Here is a 19,730-nt window from a genome sequence, read left to right as displayed (position 1 = left end):
AATACTCCAAAGGGTTCCAATATATATTGGTAATTTAGAGCGGAACACAGCCACCTAAGGCCTTTGCACTGAAGGTCACTGTTAGCATAGCATTCAATATAGCCCATTCATCCATTTTTATAACCTGGGTTATTTGTTTGTAGGCAATTAATAGTCCTCCCTTAGCACCCCCTGTTGCACTTAATTCTGCCATGTGAAAACCTTCCCATAGCAGCTATCCTCGGGCCCAGGTTTCCTGCAGTAAAATTAAGTCATGCAATGATACCTCATCCATCAATTTGGTATTGTTCACTAAGTTTGTATAACCCCGGGAATTCCAACTTAGTAAACTTAGTTTACATTAAGTGCTAGAGATTTTTTCCGAATTCTTTTAAATTGGTGATTGAGTCTCTTAGTGAGAGGGCTAACCATCTCCAGTCTTGTTTGTCTGTATCTGTGTAATACTTTGCATAGTTTAGTGGGCAATTGACCAAATTCCATGAAGAGCTTATTCAGCACCTCTGTCTGTTTACGTAATTCAAATAAGATTAGTATATTGAAAACACCCAGCAAAGTGAAAGGTCCAACCAATTCTCTTTTGTATTGCCCTCCTCTGCTAATAAATCAGTGTTCATGGAGAGAGCTAATAGAACAAAGTTGCTGGTCTGAAAAGTGTTGGTGTATCAATAAATGAGCCACTAGGGCTAAAGCTGTCTACCTGCATATTTCCATTGACCTCTGGGTTAAATTGAAATCTCTCCTTGAGTATTTCGTTCTGAGGGTCTTCTATAAACAGTGATTGAGAAAAATCCTCACTGTCCATAGAGCTGACTTTATTACCCTCAGTTGATTTCAAAACATTTGGGCATGCTTGTGCGCATTGCAGGAGTTCCTCCGCCTCTTCGCAGGGTAATGGCAAGGGCAGGGCTGTTGAACGCGCCAGACTTGCTCGACGCGTATTAACAGCAGCAAAGAAATCCGCCCCTGAATCTTTCCTTAAAGAAGGCATTTTGTTTTTCTTCCTCATCAGTTAGTAAATACTGTTACTTATCAAGAAAGCAGTGCATTGTACACACAATGGTCCTCATTACAACACTGGCGCTAAACCATGGCGCTTTTAGCACCATGGTTGGTGCCGGTGTTGTAACGAGTCCGCCATGGTGAAATGGGGAAATACCGCCCCAATCCAAGGTTGATGGGGCGGTATGTCCCCATTTCACCATGACCCTTCCCCATTCCCATTTTTGCCCCATAGGGCTCAATGGGAATGGGGAAGACCGCAAATTGCGGTACCGTAATTGCCTGCGAGGTCCCTTTGCGGGTCCCTACTTTAACGGCTGGTCCAGACCAGCCGTTCAGGTCGGGTCCCACAAAGGGACCTCGTAGTTAGGCGCTAAGTGGTTTACGGCGCCGCAGCCTTTTACGGCGCCGTTAACCACTTAGCGCCTGGGTCGTAATGAGGCCCAATATGCACTGCCTAGTTCTTTGCAATACAAGAGTGAGTATGTACACCATCAAAACATCTCTCCAAAAACGACAAACCACACAGTTTAACTCGATAGTTCACACAAGTGGTCTCAATAGCACTAAGGGGCTGATTCATGGAATAATTTGCACCAAAAAACAGGGATTTGTGCACCATTCTGCCCGTAAAGCCCCATTTGTTAAACAGTAATTTCCCACGATACAAAGTAAATCAGTGCACCCTCAATTCGTGTCTCAAATCTTTTCTCAAAAATGAACAAACCACAAGGTATAAATATCCAGTTCACTCACATGCTCTCAATAGCAGTAGAGCAGAAAATCAACACCTGACCCCGTACCCCTCGACACCCGAACAGCCAAACAGCCTTACACTTGTGCTGCACACTTCTGCTGCGCGTGCACCGTGATTCAAATAGGCGTTCTTGGTGCGGGTTGGAGGGGCCGGACGGCGCAACGGCACAGGTGATCTAGGTGGAGCAAAAAGATCAGAATGAGATCGGAAACGACCAGAGAAAGTCCAAAGAAAGTCCAAAAGAAGCGTAGACTGTCAAATGCAGAGAACGCAAGGTTAGAAACCAGTGTCTTCACAGTTTCGGCTCACAATGATATCCCGAGCTTCTTCTTGCACATTGAAGCACCTGTTCAGAGCTCACAGCCAAACAGCCTTACACTTGTGCTACACACTTCTGGTGCGCGTGCACCGTGATTCAAATAGGCGTTCTTGGCGTCGGTGGGAGGGGCCGGGCGGCGCAAAGGCACAGGTGATTTGATTGTGCTTCTTCACAGTTTCGCTCACAACGATATCCCAAGCGTCTTCTTGCGCATGGAAGCACTCGCTCAGAGCTCGCTGCCAAACAGCATTACACTTGTGCTACACACTTCTGGTGCGCGTTCCTGAACTTTTATTGTGGATGATTTTAAATAACACATTTTGATTTTGTTTTTCATGGATTTTTACACTTGGTTTTAATCAAATGGGAAGTAAGTGCATTGTAATCTTGTTTGTATGTTATTTATGTTGTATATGCAAAGCCTTTCGCTGTGTGCGCATTAAATAAATAATATAAATTATGTATTCAGAAGGGTCGCAGGCTTGAATCACTGTCATGGATATATAAGATATATATATATAAACATCTGCGTTCATTCTTAAGTTCCCAGAATGCTGTTACATTTTATGCAAAGCAGCAAGAAGTTAACATTGATGTTATTTGCCATCTCCTTTCTCACTGATGATCTCCTGGTTGAATGCGAGCCTGTAGAAGATTTCATGGATAATTCTAACAACTTGAGGGTTTAGCACACTGGGGCTGGGTGATTCATTTTCAGAATGAAGATGATTTACTCTCTGATTGAATTGCTTAAATCCTGAGTCAGAAAGGGATTTATTTTGCAGTCAGCAGTTTATTTGGAAACTGAACCAGATTGAGTTTTACAGTTTGCAGACAGGTTGCAAGCAAGTCCACCTGAGACAATGCTGGGTTGCCCAAAATACAAGTCTTCTGGGCCTCATCATGTAATTGTTTTGGGCAGTTAACCATTGCTTACGTCACCTGCCTCTTCTTTAGGTCACGACCTAGCTCAATTTGGCCACACACCCTTTCCTTAGCCCGCCTCGATTTTGCATGCTACTTAAAGCACTGGACGTATTTTAGAATTCAATGTGGCACTGAGCTTCTCAGTAGCAATACTTAGGATGTGCAAGTCAAAGCCAGAAATGCAGGAGCCAGGAGAACTCATTAGATGTGCAGTACTGTTATTGCAAGTGACCACTTCTGCGTGGTTGTGTATTTTTAGACTTCATTGAAGAATGCTTTATTTTAATGAGTATCACTGGTTTCCAATTCTCAATTTGTTTTCCAGGAGGATGATGTTCGTGAGGAAGAGAGCAACGTGCACAGCGAACAACTGCCTGCAGAGGCGAAGGAGTTAGAGACAGACAGGCAACCAGACGAGAAGCAAGCTGGAACCGAGGAGGCAGAGCCAGAACCCAAGCCAGAGCAGGAGCCAGAGCCGGGGCCGGAGCCGGAACCAGGGCAGGAACCTGTGCAAAGGGTGGAGACCGAGCCAGAAAGCAAACTAGGGGAGGAGAAGCCAGAACCCAAAGTGCCTCAGGTAAAATGTCTACAGCCCTGTTTCACAATGCAGTCTCACACAAAATGGTTACTGGGTGGACTCTACAAGACCCCATGGCAGGGCCGGCTCTAGCTATGCCAATATATACTGCCTTATTTAGTTTGCAAAGAAATTGGCCCCCTGGCTGCTGGTGCGCATGCCCCTCTTTACATCTATTCATTGGGATTTACAAACAGCCCTTGTGGACAGGCAGACACTCACAGGGTTCAGAATTCAATCTTCGAAAGAATATGTAAAAAAAAAGCAATATTGAAAACGTCAAAAAGGACGTGGCTTAACTTTAAAGTATCTTTTCACAGAGCCACCATGGTGACCACGTTTGAGCCCTGCTCTAAAATCGCTTCCTCTCCCATCCCCTCGCTTAATTATCTTGATCTTAACAACAATCTCCTTTTTAAAGTCTAAACAGTGGTCGTCACAGGATCTGCCGATAGCCAGAAAGTGTGTTGTGGTTTTCCCAGCTGCTGCTCGCATATGCTGAATAATTCAGTTAGGCCCGGAGGCTCTTGTGAACCTGGCAGGTGTTCACTGCGGCATCTGCGGGCACGGGGCTGAGTGTAGAAAGGAAGGCAGGTAGATTTGTTCTGTTGTCCTGTCTGCACCTCCCTCACATCTTTCCCCAACTGAACCTATTTACAAAGAAATGAGCGTGTAATTTGTAAATGTCAGACAAAATGTTCCATCGGAGGTGCCCCCTGGAAGCCTCTGCAGCTGCACTGGGGTGGGCTGTCTTTCCACGAGCACCAGGCCAGACTCACACTCTCCCTCCTGCTGTGCATGGAATAGGGCCTAGAAGTGGGTGTGAGGGCTGAAAGCAGAAAGGAGCTATGTTCTGCGGCGGGACGCGTGCTTCATTAGACCCTGTATGGCCCTCACTTTCTTTGACCTCCGCTCCTGAGGCTATGGGTTAATAAGGCACTGGACATGTGGCCATGTTGAAAACAACAGAAGAGTGGCATTCCAAAGGAAAGATTCTGCTGTGGTCTTAGCCTGGGGGGACGGGGGGGGGGGGAGGGGTAAACGTGTTTGAGGTCTCACGCTTAGTCACACTGATACCTTTGTGAATGATCCAATGACTGAAGTCATCCAGGCCTACGACGAAACAGATCATCATATCCCAAAAACCCAAAAAGAAAAAATGGATCTACAACATGATTTTCACATATGCTGGAAAGCTTACCACATTACATGGCAGGTAAAAGTGACATCATATTCCATCTAATTGGCTATTCTCTCTACACATCCAGTCTTGCTACTCAGCTACCCTAATGCCATTGACCATTTAATGAGCAATTTCAAGAGATGCCATCTCTTGGCGTACTTATACATACAGTTATATAATGTAAATATTGTCCACTGGTGGTAATGAATATAAAGAACACTTTCAAAGACCTTGGAGAATATACATTTGCAATTACTTGTACAGCCTTAGTTTTTGAACCTCATGAGAGAGCGGCATTAAAGGAAACCTAGAATTCTCAATCCTAACTTAACTTTAGTACATAACAGCCTGAGTGATTTTCCCAGGGAATTGATGGTGTAGTCTGTGAGTGTCCCAACCTATGACAGTTTGCTCACAGTATCAAACTTATCGTGGTGACACCCAGTGTTTACACCGTTCCTACTCTCAGCACACCGGAAAAGAGTAGATGAAAGTGGAGTTTATTGATTGCATTACTTGTTTTATTCCTATTTTGATGGAGAAAATCGTGCTCAGACCTTTATGAATGATCGCTTTCCCTTCCCAAGACCTGCCATTGTTTCCCTGCAGGAGAAAATGATAATCCCTTCGGTTGTCATAGAGCCCGCATCAAACAATGAGGAGGAAGAGCACTATGTGGATGGCATCACCCACGAGCCAGCCGCCGTCGATGGCACCTCAGGTTATGCTGCCGCCCACCCAGAGGATTCCACAGTGCCCAAAGCTGTGCAGGAATGTCCAACTGTGCCTAGCGAAGAGAGCAAAGACCACAAGGCATCCAAGGCCGCTGCTTCCCAGGACATGCCCCCCAACTTGCTCTTTAAGGTATCCTTTCCAAATTGTTTTAATTCAAATGTGTAGTAGGGTGGGCAGATTACGGGTAGCAGGTCAAATAAGTGATTTAATGTGAGATTGCAAGAGGTCGACCAACCGCCAGAAGTAGTCTGGCTGCCGCGTTTTGAATGAGTTGTAGTTTTTTTAGGAGTCGTTCAGGCATGCCTAGGTATAGGCTACTGGCGTAGTCTACTTTGGACATGACGAGGGCAATGATGGTGGTTGTTTTATTGGCGAACGATAGGAACGGTAAGATTCCCTTTGCCGCTTGCAGGAGGAAGAAGCATTTCTTGAGGAGAGCGTTTACTTGTGGCTCTAGCGTGAGATTATTGTCCATCAGAACCCCCAGGTTTTTTACAATCGCAGAGGGTGCTGGGGTAGTTCCGAGTTCTCTTGGCCAAGGGATGAATTGGTTTTCTCCTCCATTTTTTGTGACAGTCATTATTTCGGTTTTGCCTGAGTGCCTGAGTTCCTTCACTACGGTTTTCAGTGAAGAATCTTATTGGGATATTTTGTGGCCTTTCACTAGTGTTTTGGATAATATGACAGCTTTGAATTAAGCCATTGCCTGCCCTCCGTAGCATGGAGCTGAGTCCATGAGCTTCGGTCTCAACCTAAATTTCTCTTTTAAAGAGACACACAATGAATTCATACATTTGACCATTTTTCAAGTCATGTCAAGCATGCTTTATTTCAGACAATGCTCTGTGAAAGGAATACGAGCACAACAACAGCATAAATTGACCATTTATCATAATTTGAAGAAAAAAAATGTACGGTGTTATTTTAATAAATATATTTTATTAATAGTTTTTAAGGTATGTTTTTCCCACATACACTATCACATGATGATGATCATGATTGCAATGCCACTATAAGAAAACCTTCCCAGGCGCAGCAGAGCAACACCACAATATTTAACAGGTCTGGTGGAATGACCTTAACATGGCCCCTCCTTGGGAGGCCCATCCATGGCCATAGGGGAACAAGGCTAAAAAACATAGGTTCCAGAACCTCGCATGGGAGGTGAATCCCTCACAATATTCAGAAGATCTAGTACCTCATTCACTCTGTAAAAAAAGGCGAAAGCCCACTTTTTATTCCTTGGATAAACTGAGGATCGACGTGATGTAACTGAACATTTAACTGCGACTATGGCGTTATGTTTTACTTTCATTGTTGTGTCTTATATATTTATTCCCTAGTTTCTTGCTTTTATTTTTCAAGCGCCCTGAAACTAACTGGTTTATTTACTGGTACAATGTTTGAGCTAAATAACGCATCTCAACTATTGCTACTTTTACCATGTTGATTATGCCCATGCATGCTTGTATTCATATGTAAGAACACGCATATGTTGGGTTTGTCCACAATTCCAATAATGTCACTGTAAGAAAACATGACCATCCTGGCTGAGTAGACGCATGCCAGGATGGCCTTGTAAGAAGACACGCATGTTGGCTTTGCCCATAATGCTGGAAATGACACTCAATGAAAAGTCCAGGCTTGCTTTGCCAATAGAACCAATATTCCCTCATAAGACAGTTTTGTTGACTTTGCATATACTTCTGTGTATGCTGACTGTGCCCAAATATAGTAGTATTCCCAAGTAAGAATCCACTCATGTTTGCTTTGCCCATAAAGCCAGTAATGCCACTGGATAAAATCATGTCCTTGCTGGCTTTGCCTAGGCATGACAGTATTTCCAGATAAATATGAACACACATATATTAGCTTTCACTATTGTTCCAATAATGCCACTGTAAGAAATCATGCCCATCCTGGATGTGCGAATGTATAACAGTATTCCCAAGTAAGAACTCGCTTATGTTCGCTTTGCATATAGGAATGCCACTTTATTAAGGGAAGTCCAAGCTCGATGTGCCAATATGTCAGCATTCCCACCTAAGAGCACTCTTGTGTTGGCTTTTCCCATAAGGCCAGTAGCACTACTATAAGACAACGGGCCTCCTTATGAGTACGGAGGTAGGGGGTTAACGGCACCGGTAAGGATGACGGTGCCGTTAACCCCCTTCCGCCGCATTCCAAGGTCCCTTAGCGGGACCCGCTAAGGGACCAGGGTGCTAATAACGGGCCTGCTATTTGCAGGCCCGTTATTAGCTCCTTCCCCATTCCCATTGAGCCCTATGGAGTCTCGAATGGGAATGGGGAATGGTTTTCAGAATGGGGACAAGGTTGGAATGACCCGTTAAGTCCCCATACCGAATACCCGGACACGGGTTTCGAGGCAGCCATGGTGCTAATAGTGTTATGGCTTGTGGCTACCTCCACACTCGTAATGACCCCCAACATGTCCTGACTGCGCTTATATATTCCAGTATTCCCATGTACATATACTCATCTTGGTTTTTCTCATAATGCCAGAAATGCCAGTGTAAGAAGACAAGTCCCTGCTGAATTGGTAAATAGATGCCTGCATTACCATGTGAGAGCAGACCCATTTTGACTTTTCCCTTAATACACTAATTCCACTGTATTAATACTAATTCAATGCTGGCTGTAACAACATATATGCCTGTATTCACACGTAAGAGCTTACATATCTTGGCTTTGCCCATAATGCCAGTAATGCTGCTGTAAACAAATATCTATCCTGACTGTGCTCATATATCACAGTATTTCAATGTAAAAACACACTCATGTTGAATTTGCCCATACTGCCAGTAATGCCACGGTAAGAAGAAGGCCATGCTGGTGGTGCATTATACACTCGCTCAATGGCTACGCCAGCACCTCTGAGTATTTCTCTCTCACATCTGCTAACTGCATAAGCTCAACTAAACTCCACCTTGCAGGCCTCACAGGCTCATTATTACAATTTAAACATATATATTCACACATACATGCATGTTGTTGGTACAGCCACCAGAAATTAAAAGACCGTAGATTCAAACATAAAGTGTAACAAGGGTGTATTTGGGATTGGTATACAGGTTGGGGCCAACATATCAAACCCAGCCGAATAATGTAACTAACAAGTTACTTAAAGTCCCTCAGCAGCTTTCTCGCTCGCTCTGTTTCTCTGTTGCCGGGTTACAGCAGCGGTGGTCTCTCCTTGGGTCTTCACAGTGTGCTTTTAAGGGGGTTCCTGAACCCTCTATAGGGAATGTACAAACAGTTGTTTCCATGCGCTTGAAGGGAGTGTCAGTTTCTCATGAGGAGAGGACTGGTACAGGCTGGGTTGAGCCTAGGCCTCCCTACCTGAGCTCCCAAGCTTTCCTTGGTTCTGTCTATCCGTGACCCAGTCACTACTCTATGATAAGCTCCTTCTTTGTTGCTGAACCGCCAGCCCGTTCCACCTCCGAGCTCTAATGCTTAACAGACTCTCAGGCTCTCTCTTGCCTCCTGGGCCTGTCTGAGTACCTGGCTTTTCCTAAAGCCTCCTTGAACTATACAGCTCTCCCAGTCCCCCACCATCTTCCTCTGGTATCCTTTAATGTGCTCGATGTCTAGCTCTGTCAACCTTCTAATCGCTTCACGCTCTCTTCCAAGCTTCTTCCACCTCCTGATGTTCTCGTTCTCTAATATCTAGCGCCTTTTGGTATTTTTTCCTCTATCTCTTCATAACCTACTCCTCAAACTCCCAAATAACCACCTCTTCTTTGTTTCCCTCGTTTAACTCTGATAGGCCTCCTTCACCCACATCTGTACCATTCTCCTCAACCTGCTCTAACTACCTCCTTAATCTCTCCTCCTATTTCCCTAACCAAGTCCACCAGAAACATATTCTCCCTCTCTCTCTTCAAGTGCTCTCTTTTTCATCAATTACTGTTTGTCTCTTCCTACCTCCTCAGTCTCTGTCTCTCATTTGCTCCTCTGAGCCTCGTCCTCCTCCTGCCTATCCTGGATCTCTATAGTGATTTCAGTCTTTACATCACAACTCTCCACCACACCCTCCTTAATGTCGTCTCCAACCACATTTTAGTACTCTCATCCTCCACCTCCTTGGCCTCTCTAACACACTTGTGTGACTCTCCTCCTACCCCTCCTTGGTCTCTACTATCACCTCGTTATGACTCTTCCCCTGCACTACCTTGATCTCATCTGCTACTACTGTGTTGACCTCACCTCCTGCCACCTACTCCAGTTACCTCCTTTAACAAATCTCCTAATCCTATCCCCAAGTCTCCAATCTCCTCCTCCTTCTTTTTCGCAACCTCCTTCATGTTAACAGTTTCTGCCAAAGACCACCTGACCTTCTCCTTGACTCTGCCAACCCCCTCCTTAAATTCACACACCTCCTCCTTAACATCTCCACCCTCCTCCAACAACAGAAAACCTTCAGTCTCTACTTGTATATCTCTCGCACCAACGTTCTGACATGTCTCTGACTCTTCCTTAAATTTTGCTGACACCTATCCGTACTCTTTGTTGTCCACGTTCAATGTACCTTTCACTTCTTTACCCTCTCCAATATCCACCAGGTTCATATCCCCTTCTAACCTTCCTGATGCTCTAGCCTTCCTGATCCTTCTCATCTGTCTCCTTCTCCAAACTTGCACTCCTTCCACCAGTGCTCTCCATACTCCTTCTGGCTCGAGGGTAGCAAAGTTCACAGGTGCTACCGTTCAGAAGGACCAGTGCACCTCAGTTCCGCTTAAAGCCCCTCTACTGCTCCAATTGGTTCTAAGTGGGCCTGCATACTGGTTACAAATATATCCGGGTGTTCACTTAAAGGAACCTGTGCCCATTTGGACCAGGGGCTGGGATTGACCCATGAGTATCTTATTATTCTGAGGGACCTCTTCGGAAGGGTCTATCTGGGAAGTGAGTTTGGATAGGGAGGCTACAAGTTGTGACTTCCGATTCAGATCCTGGGGGATTACGGGGGAGGTAGTCTCCAAGTAACTTGGCCCTGCTGGCATCGACACCAGAGTGTGGTACCCAAGGGATCACCAACCTGAAGTGCAGAGGGTGTCTGCCCCACCAGGGTCACCACACCGCTGGATCTCAAAGCCAAGCTGGGGACTTTGTTACAATGCTCTCACACATACATACTCACATTCACAAAGACACACCCACACAGGAATCACATGCGTGCACTCACATTAACGCACACAAACACATTCACACAGCGCTTAGATGTAGGCACACAAAAACCTTTTTTACACTTACCATTTGCTGAAGCATGGTCCTTCAGCTATACTCCTTCTCCCGTGGCTCTATGCAGAAACAGGAAGCAGGTAGCCCTGCCTCCTGGATGGCCCATCGATGGACAGGAGCAGAGCATCCAAATTAGAGACCCTAGTGGCTTTCTATGGGCCACGCTGCCTGGTACCATTTAATGGTTACCGGGACATATGTCCTCCAGGCCGACCCTTGGGTCACCACACAGAGTCAGGATCTGGAAGGCTCCTACAGTCTCTGCAGACAGTAGGGAATCATTCTTTCATGCATAGTGCTCCTGAAATGGAGTGCTGTGCATGACCGAATTAGTGACAGCTGGTGCATAATGGGAGGGGCTGTACCCCAATACACATTATACACCAGCCATGACAGGTCTCAATTATGTACAGTTGTTTTTTTAATGGCCCTTCATCTTCCCTCCTTTCCCTTGAACTGTCCAGATACTGTTATACTTTGGGGTGGTTGCAGAGGATAACAAAAGGGGGCATGCTGACTTATTATACACTTTTGATCTAATACCACGTATCCAACCCAACCCAATTGAGGAAGAAAATCAGTTGTTTCCTTTTGCCTCCTTTTATGATCTGGTAGCAGGCTTGCGAAGAAAGGTTCTTTCAAGGAATGCCTTAATGTACGTTAGACGTTCATTACAAAGCTAAACAGCTATTGGTTAAGACTCACACAACCAATTGACTACTTTTTGAAAGGTGCTGTGGATTCTCTCAGCACATACCATGCCCTGTTATGATTCTCAGATGGAAGGAGCTGGCTGGCGCATTCTCTTTGAGGCTATGGATTGCCTGGTAGCGACCAACCCCACACTCCATGTCCCTCTTTCCCCTTCCCAAAAGAAATATGAACATACTGTGCACCACTCCCCTGCTTCTTGTCGACCTAAAGGCAAGAAATTATCCTGGCCTCTCTCAACCAGCAACCACCACCATTCTCTTGTCCCTTGATGCACTGGGAAGCGGAATAGGGGTTTCTTCTGCCTACTTCCAATATCCAAATTTGTGAAACCTCTCTGTGGAGAGGGACCAATGCGATGCCTCTCCGGCCAGAATGCCCTTTTCTGTCCAGTGCACTCACCCTTAGAGAAAGGCAATTACCTGCTTTTCTATACAACTTCCTCCTACTTTCAGGTAAAATAAAATATCCGTCGCTTCCACAAGCTTCCATCACTATTCTTGAGACCTCTTGAACAAATAATAGAACAGCTCTTTCATTTGATCCTGTTTCACCAAAGCATTGCCCAGGAAGAAAACAAAGATCTGAACCCTCCTGAATTCTTCTCTACTTTCTTTGAACCCATTAATCCTAGTTGGAAAGAAATACACAGCCACGCATGCCATCTTCCAGCCCTCATAACCCTTCTCCTTCTGCCCTTTCTGCTCAAGGAAAATGAAAAAGAAATTCTTGCATGACGCCACCCCTGCCGAAAAGACCCCAATGTCAATTTTCAACCTCCCTTTTCTACAGCATGAAATGTCATAGGGCCTCATTACGACCCAGGCACTAAGGGGTTAATGGCGCCGTAAAAGGCTGCGGCGCCGTTAACCCCTTAGCGCCTAATTACAAGGTCCCTTTGCGGCTCCCGACCTTAACGGCTGGTCTGGACCAGCCGTTAAAGTAGGGACCCGCAAAGGGACCTTGAAGGTAATTACGGTACCGCAATTTGCGGTACCGTATTTACCGCCTTCCCCATTCCCATTGAGCCCTATGGGGCAAAAATGGGAATGGGGAATGGCCAATGGTGCATGGGGAATAACCGCCCCGCCAACCTTGGAATGGGGTGGTAATTCCCCATTGCACCATGGCAGACTCGTTACAATACCGGCAGCAACCATGGTGCTAATAGCGCCATTGGTTACCGCCGGTGTTGTAATGAGGGCCACAGTGTTGGAGTGAAGCTGTTGAAAACAAAGTTGTTCTCTCTATTTTATACAGAGGACTCTTTCCTCTTCTCTTTGTAACTATCCAAATACAACTTTTCAATAAAGGGGCCTCAACTGTTAGATCGGAGTGAGCCTTGAATTTCTTATCAGTTATCGATCCTACTCTGCATGAGTCAATAAGGTGTTTGTTTGTCTTTTGAAGGCCCGCTTGGTAAAAGGAACGTTTAACTTCACTTCATTTCCCTGCACAGCCCTGCGAGCAGTCGAGTGCTCTTGCTGTGTCGACTCGCGCTTCCTGGAGGAGGCGGAGCCTGAGCAGGCCACGTGACTGCTCACGTGAACCTTTGTGGAGCATTTATTCAAGGTGCAGCCACCCTTGCGGCGTTAAGCCCGCTGCGGGGACAAGGGCGCTGCTGTTTGGGCTGTTTGGCTGGGCACGGAAAAAAATACGGGAAACACCCCGTGGAAGTTACGTGCAGGTGGGTCACTTATCTTTAAAATCATTTGTACATCTGGGGGATATCCCAAAGCTAAACAAGTCATATGACCAAAGGAAAAAAAAAAGTCGCTAGGATCAGCACGTATGAACAAGCTAACATCACCTGTTGTTATTTTGCTGGGGTAGGGAGACTGTTGGGGCTTGACCTCTTTGATCCCACCCTGCGAAACGATCGAAAATTTGGATTAAAAGCTATAAGGAAAGGGAGACCCTTTTGATCCCGAAGCCTGCAAATAACTTGTTATAACCTGACAACATCAGGGGAAAAGACACTTACAGCCTCATTTGAAGGCTTGATACCAGTGTTCTAAATTAACATACATACGATTTTCAAATACCCAATGGCAGAAGTAGGGTTAGCAATTAGATTGGATGGCCACCCTCTACCTAACAACCATATTGATGATTTAACATTATCCGAAGACAAGGATAGCGAATCGGTGCTAGTCAAGGAAAGCAGGACTCCGAATCATGGAACGAAAGATCATAAGCAAGGAGCAGTACTTGGTCCATTCATGATAGAGGTAAAGATCGGCAATCAAACATAGAGGGAGCTGCTACAGGAAGACATACAATTAAACTCAGAGAGCAATGAGGCCAACCCACCCAGGAACAATTTCATATTCCATCAACTTGACAATACGATTGAAACGGATGAATCACCTCAGCCTCAGGAAAGTTTAGCTGATGCAAAGCAGACTAAGGAACTTCTGGCCCTTATGGAAAATGAAACATCTGACAAAAATAATCATCACTTAGAAGCTATAAGGGAAACAGCCCTTTCAAAGGAAGATGTGTCAGAGAAGCCACCACCTGTACTAGAGATAAGATCAATAACAGTAGAAGAAAATATTCCTAAGGCAAAGGATTTAATTCAACTATCTGAGGATATTCCCGGGGTAGAATCCAATACTACGGTGGAAGATTTAGTTAAAACAGCAAAAGGAACCTTTAATGGAACGAAAGGTAAAACAATAGCCCCTAAACCAATCAGAATTTATAAGATATACAGACCTAGAAAAAAAAAATTGAAACCCAGGACTCTGTCCTCAGGGGATGCTCAAGACAGAAATAATATTTTTTTTGGGAAACAATCCTTTTTAAACTGGGGAATAGGCATTTCTGGGAACGTACCTAAAAGGAAATTAACTCATAAAAACATCACGGCAAACGAAATCCCTGACGCTGTTATGCTGGAAAACTCAACCTTAATTGATAAAGAGCCACAGACTGTAGAGACGGCCGCTCAAACCGTGAAAGGGGAAACCAAAAACCAGTTAATACAAACAGATAATGAACAAGACTCAAACTTGACCACGCTACCATCAACGATAGAAGCACCTCAGAAAGAGAGGGAGACGACTAACAAACCTAAGACAGGGGGAGAAAAGTGTGAAAAGGATGACTTCCTGATGATTACAACAATGGCAGCGATCTTGGCCCCTTACATGAAACTACACAAAGATGCTACAGATACTCTGAAGGACCACACTACATTGCTAGCAATGGTTCATTCTAAGACAATCTTTATTGAAGGATTCATATCGAGCATCCAAAAAAATATGCAAAATGTTGAGCAAAGAATCTCTGATATGTTACACACTATCCTAGAACCAATCATGAAAGAGAAGGAAAACCGATGGAAAGATCCTAGGAGAGATTCTCTAGGTGGTTCTGACTGCTCTGTTTTTCAATTAAAAGAATTAGCAAAACTGAAACCACAAATTGAAGAAAATGCAAATGAAGAGCATTTGAAAGAACGTACTGAAAATATGTTTGAAAAAGGGACCTTAGAAAAGCCAAGTACTCAGGTTGAATGTCCAATCCCAACTCCGAGGAAAGGAGAAACAACTAAAGATACCATGGATACAATAAATGGAAAGGAAAAAAACAAAGAAAATAATGAACTGGTGTCAAATACCTCAAAAATCCCTGCGGAAAACGAAACTCAAAGAGGAGCCACGGGAAACAAAGATCAGAAAGTAAAACAGATCACAAAAAAAGGACAACACACACCTCAAAAAACCTTAGACCTCGTGCAGCACGAAAAAGATATGGATGCATCAAGAATAGATAAGCATGACTCAAAACTATGCAAAATCTTTAAAAAAAGGACGTAAAATAGGTGGAAGGTATCACTGTGTCGCAACGAAAGGAGCAAATCGCTATGAATGACAAGAAAGAGAAAACTATTCAACCATCAAAGATACTCAAAAAAACAAAAAATCAAACGCCGAGGAGGGTATGTAAATCAAATAAAAGCAAATCATTCTTCAAATGTCTGAGTACACCAAAGGAAGCAGCAACTATTGCAGTTAATCGAAACATTGGTAGCCATACGCAAACAAGTATGAGTCCAAAGAACAAAGAAGCAGTAGAAACTGATGACTACGATCAGGAGTTAATGGATATGTCCACTTATTCCATCTCGGATGACAACATTTCAACTGATAGTGACTCAGAACAAGAAGAAATTTAAATAATTGATGAACAAGCACAGACGGAACGACAAAGAGGAGTTAAACTAATGTTGGATGACAAGAGGATAACTGGGGAAAACGCAAACAAAGCTGAAACAACAAAAAAGAAAAATAATATAGCCAAGCCCGAAATTGTTAGCAAGAAAAAATTAAAGCCAACGATGACGGGAAGCTCAAACATTCCAGTTAAAAGTCCAACAAGAAACCTGGAAAGTCAAAAAATAAACAGCCCCATACCTATTTTGGAGTTCAAAGATTACACCGCAGAAGAAAGTGAGCAGAACAGTGGAACTGTTGATTTCCGGACTAGTCCTTTGAGACTACCGAAACGCAGATTAAACCTGGAAAAAAAGGGCACAGGTCTTCTTTAGGAAAGACTAGCACATACAGACGATGGTCTTATCCTAAACCGGGCAAATGTCCTAAGGTTGTTCCACCATATACCAGCCTTGAGATTAATTAGCTCCAGTGACAGAACCCTGATAGAATTTCCTGACAAAAGGTATATGGATAGTATTCGGGTTTCTACATGCTCCCAGGTAATTCATCAGCTATTACTATCCGAAGAGAGGACCATAAGAAAGAAGGGGTTAAGATAACCGAAAAAAACAATAACGAAACAGAACCAGAGGTAATGGATCAAGAAACTAACTCAAAGAAAGCTTGTTCCCAAGAGGCGTATGATACGCATAAAAAAGCCATGAAACAATCGCAGGTAACCCAACCTCAAGACGGGGAACAGGAGAGATGGGTATGGCTGGCCAACCTAGCAGCAGGAAAAATGAAGACACTATAGAGCCGGAAAGTAACACAAAAGGAAACATGGTCGCTTATTTCCTGGAATACAAGGGGATTCAACCACCTTCTAACAAAAAATGAATTTGAAAAAGAGATGCCAGAGGTACTATGCCTGCAGGAAACGTGTTGAGAGAAACTCCCCTGATTGACGGCTATTCAGTAAATATAAATCCAGCAAAAAAAGGAGAAAAAGGAAGACCAATGGTGAGTCTGCTGATAGCGATAAAAAAAGAACTAAACTGGAATGTGATTCATTCTTGGAACTTGACTCCATATATTCAAATCTTAGTCCTGGAAACACCGTCGCCCCTCGATGATCAACACCACCAGCACGTTGTGCTGATGAATATATACTGGGTGCCAGGAGTTAAAGGAAACAAATCCCTTCCAAGGGATGTAGCAGAGGCAATTGATGAGCTGAAAGCTAAATGGCATGACCCATGGATAATATTGGTGGGCGACTTAAATTGCACTTGAATGGACGAAAACAATAAAGCACTCGAAGACGTACCGAAAATGGCCACAACCAAACACAAAAGAGGGGTCAATTGGAGGTCTACGTTACAATCTAGAGATTGCACAATCCTAAATGGAGTCACGTTAGGCGACATTCCAGGGAAACCGACGTGGCGAGGGCTGAAATCCAAAGCCATCTTAGATTACGTGACAGTTTCAACAAATATGTCAATGTTTATTCAAAAACTTGAGGTGCAACAGACCAAGGCTAGTGATCATAATGCTATCAAACTTACTTGATCTAGTTTTCCTCCTAAGAACGCAAATGAAATATATCCATTCAAGATAGAAATTAATACTGGGAGAACTCGAGTTAAATTGAATCCAGCAAAATTACCAACGCTGAATGACAACTTGACATCCACCCTAAATGATTTGTATCTGCAGCTACCTCTGCAAACCATCAATTATGTTCCTTTGCTAAAAATCTTCCATACTAGAATTAAACCTGGGTCTACAAAACCAATAATTTCACATCGACATATATTCGATCAAGCCGTGGTCGACAAAAAAAAGATTATGAGGAAACAGCTAAAATCACTGAAAGACTTGAATGAGGTAAACAAAACTGATAAAGTACGAGAAATAAAACAAACCTTCAGAAATTGGAGAAAGTTGCACAAAAAAACAATGTTAAACCATGACTCCCAGGCAATGTTAAGAACGATATGTGAGAGAAATACAGCAGCGACATGGGCTTTAATAAATAATAAAGAGACTTTGCAAGACGCTATAATAACAAATCCAGTCACAGAGAAACAATGGCAATTATATTACAAACAACAACAGCCAGCTCTTAAACCTCTTATAAATGATTGGATTATACCAAAAAGGGAAGAAGGTTTGCTGACCATAGACAGTGAGACATTAGAAGACATGATTAAAAAACTAAAGAACTCTAGAGCACCGGGGCCAGACGGCCTGACTAACGAAGGTCTGAAAAAGGACCCAGCGGAATGGGCTAAAATCCTACACCAACTGTTTAAATATATCTTGGCTTCGGGTAAACTACCGACCTCTTGGAAGACGAGTATTGTGGTGCCAATCTTTAAAAAGGGCCTAAGAACAGTCCCAGAAAATTACAGGCCAATTGTCCTTCTTGAAGTGGCTGGAAAAATCTTTGCCTCAATTCTTTTAAAATCTTTGACAAATTGGGCAACTCAAACAGGCCATAAGGACGAATGGCAATCTGGGTTCGTAAAAGGACAAGGCACCCCATTAAACATCTTTATTCTAAATCTGTTGAAAGCTCGAACCCTGACCAACAAACAGGCGAAATTCTATATAGCTTTTGTTGACCTATCAAAGGCTTTTGATGCAGTTGATCGAGAGAGGATGTGGAGGAAATTAAAAAAATGGAATTGTCCAGAAATGATACTTTACAACATAAAGGAATTACACTAGAACACCTCAATTAAAGTGAAACTAAATAAAGACGGCCTCTTATCGGACACAATTCCTACGACTATTGGGCTTAAGCAAGGATGCCCCCTGGCTCCAGAATTATATAAACTATATTCCTCAGATATGGAAAAAGCCTTTGCAGATATAAGATCCTTCCCAGAAAAACTTGCTAGTATAGCAATTGGACGATTGATCTATGCAGACGACATAGTTTTAATCGATCAGACTCCTATAGGTCTTCAACATCAACTAAAAGCATTAGAAACATATGTAGCCAAAAACAAAATGACCATCAATCTAGACAAATCTAGGATTTTGATGTTCTCTAATACCAAAAAGAAGAAAAATATAAACTCACCCAAATGGTATTTATCCAATAAAAAGATAATGGAAGTAACAGCTATTACATACCTGGGGGTTCGTATCAATACCAACAGATATGAAGCCCCGAGATGTCAGGATTTAAAAAACAAACTTGGAAACCTAATAGGCCAAGCTAAGATTCTACTGGCGCGATAGTGTAGATTCTCCATGAAACCACTGGTAGACTTCTATCGTGCAAAAGTAGTGGCAATCCTAACCTATGGATCAGAAACCTCACTCTTATTGGACCACAAAATATGGTCACGGCTAGAAGGCAAGTTCTGGAGATCTATTTTGGGATTGCCAAAATCTTTCCCTATTCAATTAATTAGAAGAGAGCTGGCACTTTCCTCTCTAAAAGTCATTGTGGAGTGGAAGATCTTGTCTTTCTACAGAAGATACCTAGAACCGGCAACAAAGGGGGGTTTTGCGGCCATAAAAAAGGCAATTGATGAGAGGTCGGAACCAATATTGACTGAATGGGCCAAAATATGTCAGATGATCCTTCTTAATTTAAATGAGACGGAAGAATCCTTCTTAAACAATCCAGATCAAGTGAAAAAAAAATGTACACTAGAGATTGGATTGATACACTGGACGAGCTCACTAAATATCGAGGCTATGAAGAATTCTGGGCAGTTCCGCGAAAACTGAATATACTACCCAAATACCTAACTCTTTTCCCCAATTGGTTCTTGAGGCAAGGCTTCTTAAAGCTGCGTTTGAATCTTTGGCCAAGTAGAACCAATCATTATAGAAAAAGAGAGAGAGATGAACCAAAGAACTGTAGATTATGTAAAAATGTATTAAAAGTTGAATCACTGAAACATCTGCTGCTGGAATGCCCTACTGTGAGAGGTGAACGACAGACGTACTTAGGTCATATCTGGCAAGAACATAGATTCAAGGACATTGATCTTTGGTGGTCATACCTGTTGGAAGGAGATAAGATCTCAAACAATCGTGCGGTCATAAAATTCATCCAGTTCATC

The 19,730-nt window shown here is 43.4% G+C and overlaps 1 protein-coding gene across 4 annotated transcripts in view; it reads left to right on the top strand.

The window, feature by feature from the left end:
- The window catches only part of AMPH (amphiphysin), a 1,422,934-nt gene that overhangs the window by 1,353,406 nt on the left and 49,798 nt on the right, over positions 1-19,730 (top strand). For all 4 annotated transcript variants that reach the window (XM_069613278.1, XM_069613276.1, XM_069613275.1 and 1 more), the window contains 2 exons: positions 3,328-3,579; positions 5,372-5,626. In XM_069613278.1, coding sequence (XP_069469379.1) covers positions 3,328-3,579; positions 5,372-5,626 — 507 coding nt within the window. The remainder of the gene's footprint in view (positions 1-3,327; positions 3,580-5,371; positions 5,627-19,730) is intronic.

The sequence above is a fragment of the Ambystoma mexicanum genome, chromosome 5p (genome assembly GCF_040938575.1).
Source record: "Ambystoma mexicanum isolate Mex_15411 chromosome 5p, UKY_AmexF1_1, whole genome shotgun sequence".
In the NCBI taxonomy this organism is placed as follows: domain Eukaryota; kingdom Metazoa; phylum Chordata; class Amphibia; order Caudata; family Ambystomatidae; genus Ambystoma; species Ambystoma mexicanum.
Note: the sequence above shows the minus strand (reverse complement) of the source record. Positions and strands in the feature narration are given on the sequence as shown.